This window comes from Felis catus, chromosome C2 (assembly GCF_018350175.1).
Source record: "Felis catus isolate Fca126 chromosome C2, F.catus_Fca126_mat1.0, whole genome shotgun sequence".
In the NCBI taxonomy this organism is placed as follows: domain Eukaryota; kingdom Metazoa; phylum Chordata; class Mammalia; order Carnivora; family Felidae; genus Felis; species Felis catus.
In genome coordinates this window covers 14,164,942-14,184,091 of record NC_058376.1, presented here as the reverse complement: position 1 = coordinate 14,184,091, position 19,150 = coordinate 14,164,942, and the positions used below count along the sequence as shown (strand labels likewise).

The 19,150-nt window shown below is 38.9% G+C and overlaps 1 protein-coding gene across 1 annotated transcript; it reads right to left on the bottom strand.

Moving 5' to 3' along the window:
* Nucleotides 1-17,432: 17,432 nt before the first annotated feature.
* KRTAP8-1 (keratin associated protein 8-1) lies at nt 17,433-18,030 on the bottom strand. The gene has a single exon (XM_003991482.6). The coding sequence runs from the start codon at nt 17,961-17,963 to the stop codon at nt 17,772-17,774; it is 192 nt and encodes a 63-aa protein (XP_003991531.1). The 5' UTR covers nt 17,964-18,030; the 3' UTR covers nt 17,433-17,771.
* Between the last annotated feature and the right edge of the window lie 1,120 nt (nt 18,031-19,150).

The window sequence follows — 19,150 nt, the reverse complement described above, 5'->3', positions numbered from 1 at the left end:
TATTCAGGGATCAAGCACACAGACGCAGGACCCAAACTGAAGCAGAATTAAAAATTATATATATATATATATATATATATATATATATGCAACAATGATACAAAACTGATCCCCCCAAAATCAGAAAGAATCAGCAATGGCTACCTTAGGTAAAGAGCATGCAGTAAAGCTTCAGTAGGGGACTGATGTCAGTGACCTCAAGGAGATCATCAAAAGCAGGAAGAACTGGAAAACCAGTTAAGCAGAGGCGTTCAAGCAATATTTCTTAACAATCAGATATGATAGAAACATCATGTATTAAGATGACCTAAGGGTCTTTCATGTGTCTATGTGGAAATCAGTAAGCCTTAATTTTTACCACTATAAAAACGTATACCTTATATGGTGCCGAGTATTTGGAGAATTGCTTGCAAGCAAATCTACCCCTTCCCCTTTTTGCATATATAATCCCCACACCCTGGTAGATAAGGACCTTTGGAGAAGTTCTTCAGGGCAATCTGAAATCCTGCCTCCTGGGCTGTGGTTCTCAGCAAGACAATGAATAAAGCACTTATTTTGAGGTTGGCTTTCTTTGAGAAGGCAACTATACTTAGAAAAATCAGCATAGAAACAGAAGCCCTAACTTGAACGAAAGTGAACTACAAGTTCCATGGCCTGAGCACAACATTCCATCAAGAGGAAAATGGACCTTTCAATGGAGAGTATCTGAAGAACTTCAATAAAATGTATCCCAGTCAATGCACCTTGAAGCAAAAGGTCAGTTCAACACTTGCATTTGGATTCCCAAGAACAACAAAGAACAGGGAAATTAGTTACCAAAAATAATACAGGAACTGGTGCTGAGGTGTGAGCTGAGCAGGCAGATGAGATGACAGGTCATGGTGATCAAGTTGTGAAAGTCCCCAGTCAAAAAGTGGTAGAGTCCAGTTGACCCATATCTTCCACAGCAAGCTAGGCTTCTATATCCCCAGCCAACAGCAGAGCCATATCCACATCTATACCCCAGTCATTGGAAATATTTGTAGCCATAACTATACCCATAGCTGGAGCCCCAGTCATAAACCAAGTCTCCAAAGACACCATATCCAGAGTCACAACTTCCAGAAAAGCCTGGAGGGTGGGGGCAGGGACCAGCCAGAACAGTAGTTGCTATAATATGACATATTAGAATTAAGGACATCTTCTGATATCCAGGAGTAGATATCTAGTCTAGCCCAATCTCCATGATCCACATGTCCATTTATATCTACCTAGCAGAGGGTGGGATACTGCAAGTAAATTCTTGACTCATATCCTATTAACGGACTTAAAGAAAATAATAAACCTCATTAATCTATTGTCCTCTTATATAAGATGTGACGTTATATTCATTATACTCATTAAAGACACTTAAATATGCGTTGAGGTTAAGTCGTAATTCCCCAAACCGACCTCAACTTATAATCTACACTAAGAAATGAAAGTCTTCCATTTTTGACCCCAGATCTAAAGCTCTAAATCCAGGCTGTGTCTATTTTACTCAAAAGCACTGAAATCTCTTCGTCCTCTATGAAAATCTTATCCCCTCTCAAAGCCCTAGGTGGACCTTCTCCAGAAACTGAGGGTCTCTGAACAAACCTCACTTAATTAGGATGTTGCCTTTCCCAACACAGGGCTTTGGATGCTGCTGGGACTCCCACTAGAAAGCTGGACATTTCCAAAATGTAGCAATTGCCCACACATATTATCCAGAGATGCCAACATTAGCTAACACTATGGACCTGTTGCCATGGTGTGCCATTCCTCTTAACAAGCACCCAGGTGACAAATGGCCTCACTTGCTTTTCAGGGCGTTGCAGTGTTTTAATGAATACCTGTGCTCAATGGGGATCACATTAAACTTAATAGCTGCTGGCCCCTGAATTAAGAGAGCCCAAGTAGAGACACTGAGATCCTGCTCAAGTAGCACATTCGAAAATGAAGCCTAATCTACATTTTGATTTGTCATCATAAGAGTAAAGCAATATAAACAAACCTTATCTATTCAATAGGTCTCTGGATTAGACCTTGACACCTACAGAAATTCCATCCTGGCTCCAGAGTTCTACTTTTCTATTTGTTTTAATATTATGTTGGGAACCACAAAGTGCTGATATATTCCCATAAAAATCACTAAAGTGCTGGCACAATCAATGAAATAGTCTGAATTGCTGTGCGAACATAAGGTGAACTATTTTGCTCTCACAAATAGAAGTTTAGAAGGTAAATAGAAATTGCTAGACAGATTTCAGTAAAAATGGAAAGTCATTTTACTTGCAAGGCAAAATTAGAGCCCATGGTAATGTTTCACATAACATCCATGAACAAAAATCATATGCTAGAAACCCAGGCACATGACAGGGTAGTAGGGGCTGTGAAAAAGGTCAGAATTATACGCAGGATTGACAGGATTAGATAAACCTTAAAGACGGGACTTATCCAGGATACCGGAACACAAGATTGTAAGAACCTTCACCTTGGCAAGTGTCAGAATATGATCTTCCTCAATATGGTCACTAATACTTCTTTGCTAGGGTGCCCAATACTGCCCCTTGTCAGGGTTCACTGCTGCTCACTCCCAATGGAGTTGTGTTTAACCTGGAAGTCATGGTGGCCTGAGTGTTGACTGCACAATTTTGTTGACTGACAAAACAGTGTTTAGCTGGACTGACCAGTCCATTTATAGGAAAGATCACTGACATTTTATCACCTTCTCTTCTCAGACTATTGATGACTGTATAGTTTCTTTTTTTCACTTTAATTGAGTTGTGACATGGGTCATGAGAAGTGGCAAAAATCTTCTCAGAGAAACAGAATTAAAGAAAGAAAGAAAGAAAGAAAGAAAGAAAGAAAGAAAGAAAGAAAGAAAGAGAAAGAAAGAAAAAGAGGGAGAAAGAAAGAAAGAAAGAAAGAAAGAAAGAAAGAAAGAAAGAAAGAAAGAAAGAAAAAGGGAGGGAGGAAGGAAGGAAGGAAGGAAGGAAGGAAGGAAGGAAGGAAGGAAGGAGAAAGACTGAATATCAAAAGAAACCCAGCATGTAAAAAAGAACACAAATACATTCATAAATGTGATATTCTAAAAGAACAAAAGTCACAGGAATCTGTCCTTCGTGATCTACCTGGTAGTAAAATGTATCTTAAAAATTATTTCCAGGCCAGTGCCTATAAGAAGAGAATCTTGAAAGCTTTCACAGAGAGGAGGGAAGAAGGAAAGGGAGAAATTTTCCTGTGTCCAAGTTTCTTCTAGCTGGATGAAGAATTAACTTGACACGAGACAGATTAACAGTAGAAAAGCACCGAAGTTTAATTACGCGCACACAGAAGCCCAATAACGAAGTTGAGATTCAAAGAAATGACCAAGGCAGGCAGTATAAAACTTTCTAGACAATATGACAATAAATCTGTGAGGACTTGACAGGACAAAGAAAACTTGATTTTGGGACCTTCAATAGGTAAGGAATTCTAAACAGAATTTGAGCTGCGGTAGTAAATTAGTAAAAAGTAACAAACATTGTTTATACAGCTTTCTCAGCTTTAAATTTCCTATATTTAGCGATAAGGATATCTCTTTACCTCCTGGTGTAGGGAGCATGCCTTTCACATGGGACATTTATTTCCTGCTTTCAGGTAGACAGAGGATCTGAAATGGCACAAGTTGCTTCTTATCTTTTATTTAAAATAATCAATATGCCGAAGTGGCACATTTAGATACCTCAAAAGCAAAATTGAAAACCAAAATAAAATTGAAGCAATGTTTTCAGTAAATTGGAAGAAAACTATTTCTAACCTAGCAAACCGGTCCATTTGCAAACCAACTATCACAGTAAAATAAAATATTTTCAGGGGCACCTGGGTGGCTCAGTGGGTTAGGTATCCAACTTCAGCTCAGGTTATGGCCTCCGGTTTGTGAGTTTGAGCCCCGCATCGGGCTCTGTGCTGTCAGTGCAAAGCCTGCTTCAGATCTTGGGTCCCCATGCCTCTCTCTGCCCCTTCCCTGCTTGCGTGCTCTTGCTCTCTCTCTCTTTCCCTCTCTCTCAAAAATAAATAAACTTTAAAAAAACACAATAAAATAAAATATTTTCAGACATTCAGGATCTCAGAAAGCTTACCTAAAGACCCACCTGCCCGGAAAACTGCTCCAGGATATATTCTGCCAGACCCCAGAGATCTAAATGCAAATCCAGGCAATGAGTGATGTGAAAGGGCTGGGGAGGGAGTAAGAGAATTTGAGTTACGAGGCTCACCCAGAGGGCGGCAGTCCAGATCAGAGAGACAGCAGAACAGGGCTACAAGAGAAATACTTCTAGAGGGGAAGAAGGAACTGATGGATTTCCTGATGTGTGCAAAGCTGTTATGAGGAATTTTACAGTTCTGTCGAAGAGATTGGAGGGCTTGGTGGTGGTGAATGTAGGCAGTTCATTAATTCCTGGAGAGGAAACACTGTTCCAACACACCACAGACTTGGGGTAAATGTTTAAGTAGTCAGGCTAGTATAAGGGCACGTGGGTGGCTCAGTCATTTTGCTTCCGCTCAGGTCATGATCCAGCAGTTCTCGAGTTCGAGCTCCACATCAGGCTCTGTGCTGACAGCTCAGAGCCTGGAGCCTGCTTTGGATTCGGTCTCTCCCTGTCTCTCTGCCCCTCTGCTCGTGCTCTGTCTCTCTCTCAAAAATAAAAACATTAAAAGAAATTGTAAAGTGGTCAGGCTAGCGTCAATGCTAGTGTGATATAACCTTCTGGGAAGGTAGAGAGGGGAGAAATGTGTGTGTCCTGGGTGAGGTACACATAAAACAAATAAATCCTCATCTCACATAATAGGAAGCTAATAGGGGCGCCTGGGTGGCGCAGTCGGTTAAGCGTCCGACTTCAGCCAGGTCACGATCTCGCGCTCCGTGAGCTCGAGCCCCGCGTCGGGCTCTGGGCTGATGGCTCAGAGCCTGGAGCCTGTTTCCGATTCTGTGTCTCCCTCTCTCTCTGCCCTCCCCCGTTCATGCTCTGTCTCTCTCTGTCCCAAAAATAAAAAATAAACGTTGAAAAAAAAATTAAAAAAAAAATAATAGGAAGCTAATAAATCACGTGTAAAACTGAGAAAACAAAAAATGCAGAATAAAATTATTAGGAAGAAATGACTAAGTGTGGAAAAAAGGTGTCTCGAGTGTCTGAAGATGGTTGTCGCCCGGTAGAAGAAATAGAAGGTAGGAAGGGGTAGATCCTACATAAAGTTACATTTTTGCTACCTGTTTTTTTGTACAAGTTTCTTTTGAAACATCCATGGAATACTTTGATCATTTTTATAGTTAATGAATAATTACAGAAGATAATTTTAACTAGCGGTAACTCCTATAAACAGAGGAATTGAGTTAGGGGCTTCAGGAAAGTTCTCTTTAGGGTCCTATAGGACATAGTAAGGAATAAGGAATTTATTTTCACTGCAACAGCCTAGCAGTAGACAATAACATGTGTCCTGAACCCTAAAAATATTTCTGATCTTTGATATAGTGTGTTGGCTGTAATTGGAGTCTAAATGAAATAATTATAATGGGAATAATGATTACTTAGTGATGTTGATTAAAACACTATTGCAAGCAGTGAGTGTTTGAAAAGACCCAATATATGTAAACTGAGATTAAATAAATTAAATATGCTGTATCTATGTAGAGAAATATGCAGTCATTTTGAAATCATGTTTTCAAATAATTTTTAATTACATGGGACAGTGTTCAAAATAATAACACTATAAAAGAGATTTAAAAAATTATTTTGTTTCCAGTCACTGAGGAGATAATATTAGTTACTCCTAATTAATGGACGATGTTTATGTTCTTTTTTTTTTCCGTATGGTTTGCAATGAACAATTATTCATTAAAAAACAGAATATTATTTATTTTTTTTATGAAAGCAAATTGCAACCCATAGTCTTCTCATCTTTCCTATGGGGCTCAATCCCTTTCCCTTTGTAATTTGCAATGCTTTTCTCCAGATTCTTCCTCAATTTCCTACATTCTTAATGACATTCAGAAGATAAAACAGGATCAGTATTCCAATACGGGTCTGGATCGAGCCATATCGCAGAAGGATTCATTAGCACCTCCTACACGTCCTGCTTCTATTAACTCACATTCGTATCAGGTTCTTTTCTAATTACACATTTCACTGCTGATTCATTCCTGGTATATGACTTGTTTGGTTTCCGTAGTAATTTCCTGAGCCAAGATTTCTCCCTGTCTCCCTGGCACTGCCCTGCTCTTGCGCCTTGATGGCCAACTTTCCTGTTTGCACTTCACTTTCTTTGGGTCGCCTTTGCGATCCATTCCTTCACTTCAAGGGTTGGCAGTAACGCTTAATTTGGCGCCCCTGAAAAAAATGTGGTGAACGTGTCGATTCCTTTATCTAGATTAGTGTTTCTTAAAAGGTAATTCTGACAAAACCTGCTTCATAATCATTTGATGCTGGTTAAACATGCAGATAAATAGACTGCACCTCCGGACTACTGAACCAGAATCTATGGAGGCAGAGCTCCAAAGTGTGCATCCTTTAACAGCCTGGCTAGAATGTGTACTCGTGCTCAGATTCGAAAACCACAGAATCCAGGTTATTGTAAAATAAATTTCGTGTATGTTACATGTCTGTCAAAGTTGGTAACAGGCTTACAGAAGCTGCCAGGTTCTCTATCCCCAAATTTCTTCTCCTTCAGTGGCTGGACAGTCAACCTGGAAGTTCAGGCTTACCCCAAATTCTGAAAGGAACTCTGCGCTTTGCCTATTCTTAGCCAAAGACAGATGCAAGGAGTTTAGAAAACCCCATATAGGACTTGCCTAAAGAAGTTTGTTTCAAAGGTTATATGCTGTATAATTGCCTGTATATGACCTTGTCAAAAAGACAAAACTATAGTGACAGGGAATAGATCAATGGTTGTCAAGAATTAGGGAAGAGAGTATGATTAAAACCACTTCAGTGTGACAGAATTTTTTGAGGTGATAGAACGTTCTATATCCCAATTGTCCTGATGATTACACAGGTTTATGCATGTTTTAAAACATGTACACAATTTTACTATCTGCTGATTTTAATTTTTAAAAAGACCTTAAAATCTAGCTTGATAGAGAATTTCCCTAAAAGCATAAAAATCTTCTTTTCACTTAGATGTTCTAGATTTTATTTAGATAAAGTTACATTTTTCATAGAGCTTTAAATCTATATTACACTGTTTTTACTACTTACGCAAATGCCTCATACTAGATTTTGCTTTGATGTTGCCACACAGGCTGGTATTGAAGGGGATTATAAGAAATAGAAACTCATTATAAAGGTAATTATGAAAGTATTCTTAAAGTGATATTTAATACTAACGATGACAAATTTTTTTTAAAAGATTATTTAGCATCAATAGCTAATTCAATGCAAGAGCGTGAGTGCACAATGTTTGCGACCCAGAGGGACACAAGTATTATTCTGGGGATTTCGTTTTGCTCGGGTTTGATCCCCTAAAGCCGTGAATTTTTCTGCCAGTTGTCTTCCACATCCATTTTTAAAGAGGTCAACTTTGGTGATTCAGAAATAAACCAGAATATGAAATAGAATTTGCTGTAATAAAGTTCACCTTTCTTGACCTTTTGTATTTAAAGGAGTTTAAAATGTATTTCTCATCTTCCTTCACGCAGTCAATTGAGAACGCTCAAGAGAATAACCTTTTCTTAGCCTATTGCGTGAGACAAATACTGCCTTAACATCATTGGAATTTACTTTCATTCATAATTTTGTCCTTTTGTTAGCAATGTTTTAACCATTAAACTCATATAACAGACTCAGGAAATCAGCCACCTAACTAAAAAGAAAACTGAGGACAGAAAATGATGGACATAAAAAGGATGTAAATTTCAAGATGGTTTCTGTCTATTGATTCTCCTAGTTGACATTGTAAGCACTGAGCCAGAATAAAAGACAACAGGAAACTGAAGAGCATTCTTTAAAGACTACAAATCCTTACTGAGGAACACAATACACTAGAGATTAGAAAGGTAGGGGCTAATTTTAATCCACAGATTTCTTACTTGGGAGTATAATATGAATAAGAGGAAGGCAAGAGGATTCTATACAAACTCACCATGGACTGTCTACTTTTTCCTTAAGTCAATACCCCCTTAGTAGAGAGAATGCTTAGAATAGCAAAATAATGTGTTCATTGCAAAATGTAGTTGGAAAACACATCCACAAAGAAAGAGTCAAGAGAAAAGAACAAAATTGAAAATCACATTTATAGGCTAAGTTAAGTATATTTATTAGAATAAGGAAGTCAATTAAACTAGGGAAACAAAAATTTAGTGGGAAAAATGAAAATCAAATACTCTGAGGGAATGTAAAATAAGGTGCAGCATTCTATCAGGAAAAATTAAGACTTCAGTTAAAGTTCAGCCCACGAAGTTCATGATCACTCTACTTTGCACGGTCGTGAAGTTCGCATTTTAGCCTCTAGAAAGCTGTCCATAAAACATCGCTTCAGGTTCAGTTCCTGAGGACGCAGATGGTGACATAGTTCGCATGATCAGAAATTGATTAATAGAGGTCAAATGTCCATTATCTTTTGTAGTCAAGAAGCCAGAAGCCACCCTATCCATACCCAAAGCCATAAATAGCCTAGTGGGGAGTAGATAACCTTTCCTAACTTTTGAGGTTTTGGGAAGCTCTAAGAAGACAATGTACATGAATATACAGTAAAATCATAAGGTACAATGTATATGTATGGTAAAATCATTGTTTTCTTTTGTATATTCCAAATCTAACTCTTAAAAATGGTTAACTAAAATTACTCTATGTTAACTTGGCAAACCAATGCAGTTAAAGTTCTAGAGCAAGTATTTCCCCAATGTGGCATGCATCAGAATCTCTTAAATGGCTTGTTAAAATGCATTGTGCTGAGTCTGTAGATCTTGAAGGAAAAGAGACAGAAGGCTTGAGAGTTTGTGTTTCTAAAATGTTCCCAGTTAATGCCAATGCTGCTGGTTCAGAAACCACACATTGAGAAACGTGTCCTAGAGATGAGATAAAAGTAAATAGTATGACAGAGAAATATATGTTCATAACCACACATGTTAATATATTTAATTTTTTAAACTAATTTAAAATCGAGCTGGTATGTGATGTATTCTTCAATGTAGATAGCCATTTTGTGTTATTTGGGATCCAAACTAAATCGGTTTGATTTTATTACTGGACTTCGGATATTAAGATGTAAACCAAATTAACCCGGACATCACCAAGTCCCTACTTGAATTAGCCCAGACATTAGAGCTAATATCTCCTGATAAAATATAAAATCAATTTTCATTTTGCTGAATTTAAAACGCTGTTTTTTTGTGCAATGTAACTGAAAATGTGACTACCATAAATATACTTAAACCAAAAATGCATATTTAAACCACATGTCCTCTGTGGACTCAGATAAGTTTTTAAGAAAACAGAAGTGCCCTCAAGATGAAGAACTACTGGCAAATATGCTAGGGCAGGACATACTTCAAATAAGAATCACAAACCTAAATGATTCACTTCTGGAAAAGTTCAAAGACGTAAAGGCGATGTGTCTTGGAGTGAACCAGATCCAGTGAATTGCAGAAACTGCATTTGGTCAAGCAGCATCTTGGGACTCAAAGAAAGATGGAATGAGACTGGAACAAAAGAACAAAATGTCCCAGAAGTTCCATGGTCTCAGACATGCCAGTCAGCCAGTAGACTCCTGTTGCCTAATATAACCAAGTGGTCAGTAACGTCTAGAGCCATAATCCAAGCCATAGTCCACAGGTAAGAAGGTGCTACCATATACACAGTCAAGACTGTGGCCCAGACAATACCCACAACTTCACCAGTAGCCCTCCGGTTGATGTTGTCAGGGAGGAAGTCACCATTCATTGCCCAGAAGATAAGGATTTGATCAGGTAGCAAGGTTGATGGCTACAACACGTAAAGGGATCCTTCTTCCTATATGACTTGTATAACCGAAGTGGAAGGCTATGATGAAGAAGGTACCTCCCTCATTATTTAAATCAGGGGAATTAACATTCTCATTAATCCTAGATCTCATTGAAAAAAAGAAGAGATCCTCATTATTTTTGAAAGAAGTGTGAGCTTGACTAACTGCCAAAAAGGGATTCTTCTTTATGGGTTTTGTCCCTGTAAAGAGAAGTTACTGCTGTGTCTTCAAAGTCTTGGGTTAGACCAGACTCCAGATTTACGCCTCCAATTACCAGACTTTTCAACAACAAAAAATATGCTGGCTGCAACACCAAACTATATTTGTAGTCCACAGGAATTTACTGAATGTCCTCATGCTTCATAAAACTCTATACCAGCATTTGAGGTATAGATATTAAACAGCTTGCAGATCTCACAAACCTTTCAAATTAGAAGCAAAGAGAAGACAAATAAACCTACAATCAACATAAATATATACAGCTAAATGCCATAATTATAAAATGTTGAGTGGACGCAGTAGGACAGGGATTACAGTAAGAGTTTGTGTATATATAAAATAGTACAGATAAATTAAGCCTTATGGACCAGGAAGAGTATAGCATAGCACTCAGGTAACAAAATAAGTTCCTCTTGATGTTATAAATTACCAAAGCAAAATTTGAAAGCATATAAAGAACACAGAGAACTGAGACATGTTTTAAAAAACTATTCATGACACCTGTTAAAGATTGGAAGTCTGACTTTATTCAAGAGGAGTGACTACAGTGGAGTAGTATGGATTTTGTAATAGTGGAGTGAGGCTAGGTTCAATTCCAGATACAAGGAAAAAGTGGGCATTTATAGCCAAGGAACAGGGTGGGAGTCAGTGGATGGAAAATTACTGAAAGGAAGTATCAGGGGGTCAGAAGGAAGGGGATTGGGTTCAGCCTAAACCAATCTAACAGGATTCTTGCTGAAGGCAGGCCAGGGTGATAGGATGGCCTCTAAGAGATGGTGGAGGATGAGGAGACCAATACGAGGATGATCAGATATTGAGAGTAGGGGGTGGTGGCTTAACCGACATAGCAGGTTTCTTACTAGAATCTGACAGCATAGGGACAAGCATGGAAGACCAAAAGTCAGAGCCTCGTTGAAGGAGGGTTCAGAGGAGCCTGACTAGTTTGGCCAAGGAGAAAATCTTTGTCAGATGACTACGCCTCTTTTCCTTCCCTTTCCTGCTTTCTTAACTGGCCTTCTCTGCCTGGACCTTGCAACTTTGAATAGCTCACTCACATCCCCTCATTCTAAGATGGAGCATCAAATCATTTTTACATTTATGAAGAATTGTACTGAGGGGAGCCTGGGGGGCTCAGTCACTCAGGCGTCCGACTCTTGATTTTGGCTCAGGTCCTGATCTCAGGTTCATGAGTTCCTGAGTTTGAGCTCCATGTTGGTCTCTGCACCGACAGCATGGAGCCTGCTTGGGATTCTGTCTCTCTCCCTCTCTCCCTGTCCCTGTCTGCCCATTCCCTTCTTGTGCTTGCACTCTCACTCTCTCTCTCTCTCTCTCAAAATTAACAAAGGTATAAAAAAGAATTTCACTAAAAAATACTTTATATTTGATTTCTCTAAAATTCTAAGAGATACATTGAATGAATGTCATGGACAGAGCCAGAGGAAGTGAAATTGCTACATGACGTTATCTCTTCCTCCCCTCAGTAGACCCTGACCCTTCCGCAGGCCTCTCCTGCATGTCAGGAGTGGGTTTCTGGGCTCAGAGTCCACATACTTATGACATCTCTCTTGGATGTCGCGCACACACACACACACACACACACACACACAAATAGTACCATTTTCAGATTTGAACAAATGACTTTCAAAGGACAGTATTGCCATGATTAGGGATTCTTTAGTTTAATTTGAAAAAAATAACATCTATTTATTAGAGACTCAGTATGAGTCAAATGCTGTGCTTTATTTTGGGGACACAGTGGTGAACAGTTAAGTTCCCTTCATGGAGCACACGGTTCCACAGGATAAAATTGGAGTCAACTCTGGTTAGGAGGAGGCAGGCAGCAAGGCCTTGACATCAACTACGCCCGATTATAACCATGCTCTGTCTCTCTCCAGCCTTGAGACATTAACACATCATTTGAACTTTCTGAATTCCAGCTTCTTCATGAGGAAAATAGAACCTGGAATAAAACCAACCTCCTGATGTTGTGAAGAGACATAATGACTTACTACAAGCCCAAAAGCATATTAAATATCAGTTCTCTTTGCTAATTATTTTTATCATCGAAATGACAGAAAAATCATATTAGAATATATTCAAAATGTTGGCCTCACTTGAAATCTCAAATAAACCCACTTTAAAAGTTTTCAGTGTTATAAGAGATCAATGAGATGAAAAATATGTTTACCATACATTTAGCTCAAAAGTAGGTATGCTATTCTAGAGCACACAAGGTTGGATGGTTGGTTGGTTGGTTGGTTGGTTGGTTGGTTTTAAATATGATTTACTTGCACATTTGTCATCAGAAAACCATGAGTTGAACCGTGACACTGTGATGTCTGCTGGGAAGCAGCTGTCACATTTTAGATGGCTCTGAGAAAGACCACCCTTTAGCTGGAGGAGAATTATGGGAAATTAAAAATCACATCCATGTGAGTATGAAGGATTGCCAGTTTCTGTTTTGCTTTTGTGCCCGAAGCTTTGAGCAAAAGAGCAGGCAAAACTTTCTTTGGATGAGAAAAAAAATTGTCACTTTAAAATAATTTGTCAAATACCAGTGTCATCCATTTATGCTTCAGTGTTTTATAGTTACATTCCCTTTGTATCTTCAGTAAGTAAAGAACTCTGACTTGTAACATATTTGACAGTCTTCCTTACGCATCCACAGTGACTGAAAGCCCTTTATGGGGCCGTCTGGAAGGCAGGGCCAGTGTGGATCTCTGAAAGTGATTACTTATTTTGACTGTAAGATTTCTCTGTACTAAGAAGGGGCTTCTCGCGATCTCTCCTTTTTCTGAGACACTGCTCATAAATCTGCTTAGGAATTAGCCCTGCCTTAATATGATCTATGGAAATAGAAGAGAATCCTGCAATTCTCTAGGAAATGAAAAACTCAAGGACAAAGATATAGAACAAAAGACAAAGAAAATGCAGACAAAAGAAAAATTGGAAAGAAGGAGAATCATTGGGTCATTTCTCACACTCAAGAACAATATAAATATTGTACAGGACCTCCTACGTACACCAGACTCACTATGACTTCACCATCTTCACGTTCCTGATTGTCCTAACTTCATGGCCAACACTTTTATTGGATAGTGTAATCAAATATTGTGGTCACATAAGGAGTAACATTTGGAGAGCATTTTCCTACCAACCATGTGATGAGGGCAGACATTAGATGCCTTCAAAATAGCCTTTAGAGAATACTCGGGAAAGGTTGAAGATGATATCACATAACAGTGATAGATAACATCTATCAAAGTTAGCCTCAGAAAATCCTTTGGGGCTTTAAACCTCTCCTGTGAACCAAATGGGTAAATATAAATTATCATTCGTATATTTAGCTACAACTAATGAATCGTTACTTCTGAGTAATCAAAGAACTGGGAGCTTAACGATTAGAGCAGAGGACTTAGGAGAGTAGACAGGAAGCCTGAAACCTGGGGGTGGGAGTGAGTGAAAGACCTGAGAATATATTTTTGATACATAGAATGTGAAAATGCTAAAAAATAAAATGTTAAAGAAACTTGCAGCATTTGACATCCTTCCTTAATGGAGATCGGTTGGCTATGGAAACAAGACATTAAGAAAATGGTAAGCAGAGTAGAAATAGCACTGCCCTCTGCATTCCGGTGAGCGTGATGCCATATAATTTTGGCAACACTTAACGCTTAGTCGCAGACTCATAATTCAAGGAATACTTCAAAATGTCTTCTAGCCATCCCTTTCTTCTGGGAAGAATTACTCTGAACCATCTTAAAATGTGAAGAAAAATATTTCTCTCTCAGTCTCTCTCGTCTTTCTCTGAAAGGTTCTTCTGTAGATAAGATGCCTTTAATATTCAAATCACCTTTCTCAGATCTACAGGCTCTATTCAGCAGGGAAATCTTAAATATACATAACTTAGTTTTCAGATAATGGGGAGCAATAAAGGATTAATGAGAAGGTGGGAAAGAAAAAGAATACTTTTCTTCATGTGTGACCTGGGGCGTCAAATGCACAATCATCAGCTTTCCCATCCACAAATGGCTATGAATTAAAGAATAATTACAAGATGTTAGCAAATGGATATTTAACATATTTTTCATGTTCATTGAAGAAATTTGTAGGATAATCCAGTCATATTTATTGAGTTTCTACTATGTGCAGGGCACTAAACTTGGCTCAGCTCAATACTAAAACTGATGTACAGTTAGAAACAAATACCTAACTATACCCCCTACAGACCACAGCTGAGCTGGGGTGTAGCATCTTCCTACTCTTTTCACTTTATCTGTAAAATGTATTTATTCAGTTTTTATTTTTATGAATCCTACATAAATATCAATGACAAATAGAAGAAGCTGACAAGGAAATGGGAAATAAAAAGCCATAATAAAGGACCCTCTAATTGTTCCAAATTGGTGGCACAAAGGTAAATCACTTAGGGGTATTTGTTTAAATATAAATTCCCAGACCCTGGAGAAGATTTTCCCATCTAAAGGATGGTGGAGAGGGAGGACTGAGCATAAGCATTTTTTGGGTTTTTTTTGGGGGGGGGGGATGGGGGGTGCTAGTGAATGAAAGGCAGAGAGAGAGAAAGAGTGAATCTCATGACATGCAGAGAGAGAAATGGAGAGAAAGTGAGGAGCCTGGAGCAGGGTTTGAACTCATGAACTGTGAGATCATGACCAGAGCCAAAGCCAGGTGCTCAACCGACTGAGTCACTCAGATGCCCCAGTACAAACATTTTTTAAAACCATAGGTAATAGAAGTGAATTGCAGTTAAAAATTGCTGAGTATCAAGAGATGTAGAACATTTTCATATTACTTAGGAAAATATGAATTTATAAAATTATCCAATAATACATTTTTTCCTTTAGGCAGAGTATGGCACCATACCCCAGTACTGCGATTGAAAGGTACCAAGCACAGATGTACTTCAATGCATATCTCATATATCTTTGGATATATAAGATTTTTCCCTTTCTTTGTTAGCTTGTGATGTAAATGTTTTTCTTTTAGTAAGAATTATTTACCTGAGGATGAGTAGATAGATTGATAGATGATAAATGCGAGAGAGAGAGTGTGAGAGAGAGAGTGTGTGTGTGTGTGTGTGTGTGTGTATGTGTAATGGCCTAAAATAATGCTTCTTATGGTGTGGTCCTCAGACCACCTGAGCTAGAATCCCTGGGGTACTCCTAGAATCTTTAGATTTCTGGCTCATCCACGTTGTTGCAAATGGCAAGATTTCCTTCTTTTTTAAGGCTGAATAATATACCATTGTATATATACCACATTTTCTTTATCCATTCACCTCTCCATGAAGGGATACTGTTATCATATCTTAGCTACTATGAATCATGCTGCAATGAAATGGGAATATAGATATCTCTTTGAGATAACGATTTCATTTTCTATGGGTGTATACCCAGAAGAGGGATTGCTGGATCATCTGGTAGATCTACTTTTAATTTTTCTGAGAAATTTCCATATTGTTTTCCATAGTGGCTGAGCCAATTTCTATTCTCATAGTGTATAAGGGTTCTCTTTTCTCCACATCCTTACCAAACATATCTCTTATCTTTTTGATAATAGCCATTCTAACACACATAAGATGTTAACTCATTGTGCTTTGGTTTGTATTTCCATAATGGCTGCCAATGTTGAACACCCTTTCATATACCTGAAATAAGAATCATAAGAAGTATATGAGGTGAATAATATGTTAATTAGCTTGACTGTGGTAATCATTGCACAATGTATACACACTTCAAAACGTTCTGCTGTACCCCTTAAATCTATACAATTTTTATTCGTCAATTATACCTCAATTAAGTTGGAAAAAAAAATAGGTTTCTAGATCACACCTCAGATGTACCACATCAGAACTCCTGTAGGTGAGTCATAATAACTTATCCTCCCAGACAACTCCCCAGGTGATTCTCCCACATACCACATTTTCAGAAACACTGGGTGAGATAGCTCTCTGAGGTCTCTTCAAGCACAAATTTTATGTAACTTAGTCATCACTCTAGAACAGTGGAATAGACATCCAGCTTCTATCTGACCCTCTGATTCCTGAGAAATCCCTCTTTTCTTTGTCTATTCTATTCTAACATGAATGTTTAAATTGCAATTCCCAGTATGAATTAATACGCAGCTCCTAGAAAGTTTCAAACTGGAAATTGTATTGACTATCACAATGGTGTACTGGGAAAGAATCCACTAGGTAAATCCTTGAACAAGATGTCTTTTTGAATTTTGTTAAAAAGATATCTGTTGGATGAAATATGGTGGAGAAAATACTCTCTTTCAAAGTAATTTCTCCAAATAGCCTTTATGTTTTCGGCTACAAGGTGAATCATAGGCAATATGTGCAGATACTCAAGAAAAGAGCAGGGTTAAGCAAAGCCTGCTGTCACCAAGAATATTTGTACTATCCATAAAATGCTTTCAACAGGAGGATTGAGACCTTTTTGACTTGGCTTATAAAAGAAATAATGCTCTTTTCTCTAAAGGAACACAAAAGAAGGCTGATATATCTTCAGAAACACTTCTTTAGAGTTACTTTTCCCCCCCATGTTTATGAAGTCACTCATATCTTTAAAGAGTAAAACTCACTACCTGCTATCGAGTGTACAAAGATTAAGAAGCTTTCCATCACTGTTTCTAACCTGGAGTTTCCAAGCTGTAAAATAAACACCATAGATATTTTGCTATGAGAGAACTATTCCTGCCCCTAAAAGACTCTCAGACTCCTAAAATAAACCTGTAGCTATTCTATTACATGAGGCCTCAGAATCTTTTAATAGGTATTTTATGCTACTTTTTTTTTTTTTTTGTCCCTGGGAGAGGGAACAGAGTGGGTTTCATTTGCACTCATAGGGACATAAGTGGAAAATCCCTCCACCCACCCCTCCACCCTCCCCACCTCCCCACCTCCCACCACCCTACCACCCCATGCCCCCACCACCACCATGTTGGGTTTCCTTGAGGAGGGGCAGGAGATGACAGACCCCAAGCACTGAATGGTACATTGTTGGCTCAGAGATTGCAGGTGGATGTCAGAGTTAAAGGAAGGTTAAGACAAGCTTTTTTCTTTTCCTCACAAGCAGCCCCTTGGGACTGTTTATCACACCCAGATCAAGGATTATTCGCTTTCCCACGGGAGAAAGATAAATCCACTTCCCTCCCCCACTCGGTGTAACAGAAAACGTGCACACACCAAGAAAGGAAACTAGGCTCAGGTGTGAGTAGTATGCTGGTTGAGACAAGTTTATTGAGAATTCCACACCCACACCCACAACTTCATCAAGAGTTGTGAGCGTGGTGAAAAATTCAGAAGAAATACATGTTTGGGTATCAAGTTTCTGAAAATGTCTCAAAGAACATCATGCAGGGAAGGCAGCTGGAGGCGTCATCGGCTCGGTCCTGTTCTTCCCTCCGGACTCCAGGGCTAGGCCCGAGAAGCAGCGCCTGGGAGGTTGAGCGGCAAATGAGGACTAAAGACGGAGGTAGGGGGAGGGACGTGGAGGGGTGCCTCTCAGCCTTGGGAGAGAAGATTCAGCGCCTCGGCAAATTTCAGCAAATCAGTAGAGATCAAATGGCCAGTATCTTCTGAAGCCGAAGGCCCCACAGCCGTTGTAGCCATAACCGAAGCCGTAGCCCACGGGGGAGTAGGTGCTACCGTAGCCACAGCCCACGCTGTACCCCAGGGGGTAGCCGCAGCTGCCCCAGTAGCACCCTGGGAAGACGGCCCCGGAGAAGGTGTTGCAGTGCATGGTGTCCGCGGTGGAGGGCTCAGGGAGCAGGGGAATGTGTTTCCTCTGTGTGATGGATTCCCCAGGCTCCGAACCTTCTTTATATACCCCGGCGGTGGGGCGTGGTGAAAAACACCAGGCCCTCATTTTCATTCTTGACACCACAAAAAGCTCATTAATGTGATTTGCCCTTGCTTTAGATGTCTTTACGGCTGCTTAAGAAAGCTGTGATGTCATCCGATGCAGGCATAGGATCCCTTCAAACAAAGTGTGTCCCTCCACTAAAAAAAGCATTGCAATGACTTCAAAGAACTGAGTCCCAGGACCCGAGATCTAATTCTCTGCAAGCAGTGTTTATACAACCCAGAAAGGTTCTGAGCTTGTTAATTCTTATTCTTGCTCTCTCAGGGTCCACAGGACACAGTTGGAATTCAATAAATCTGTGTCATACGAATTAACAAATGAAATAATAAATAGTGAATCCAACTAACCCTTGACGTATTTCTTAGTGTTCACTTGATTAAAGAATTCTCTTTTTGGTAATGTGCAAGACAAATGCTACAGAACTCGCAGGAAGGTCTCCTTTTTATTTTTTTTCTCTGTCTATAGCTACTCTGGTTTAAGAACCGGTTAAAAAATTAATCATAATTATAACTCCCACCTGAACTATATCTAACATCACGTTTTGAGACCACTGCCTGAACTAATAACCTTATAATTGTAAAAAAAAAAAAAAAAAAAAAAATGGAGTTTGTGGATTAACTCTCAAAATGAACTGTCAAATAATTATGATTTGTTGATCTTATTTTTAAAATAATATTGAAGGGAGCCTGGGTGGCTTAGTTAGTTAAGCATCGGACTCTTGAGCTCGGCTCAGGTCATGATCTCGGCTCAGGTCATGATCTCATGATTTGTGAGCTGGAGTTTTGCCAGCTGTGCTGGCAAGGGGATGCCTGCTTGGAATTCTTTCTCCCTCTCTCTTCTCCCCTACCCTACTCATTCTCTCTCTCTCAAAATAAAAATTAAAGAAAACCTTATTTTAAAAAAAAAGCATTTCAAATAAATATTGAAAATAGTAACAAAATAAAAACAGAAAAATGAATGGCAAATTTTATCCTGAAATGTGTTTTGTTGTTGTTGTTGTTGTTGTTGTTGTTTTTCACTGGATCTAATAAAAGCAGATTATCTGACAAATGTGATGAAATTGT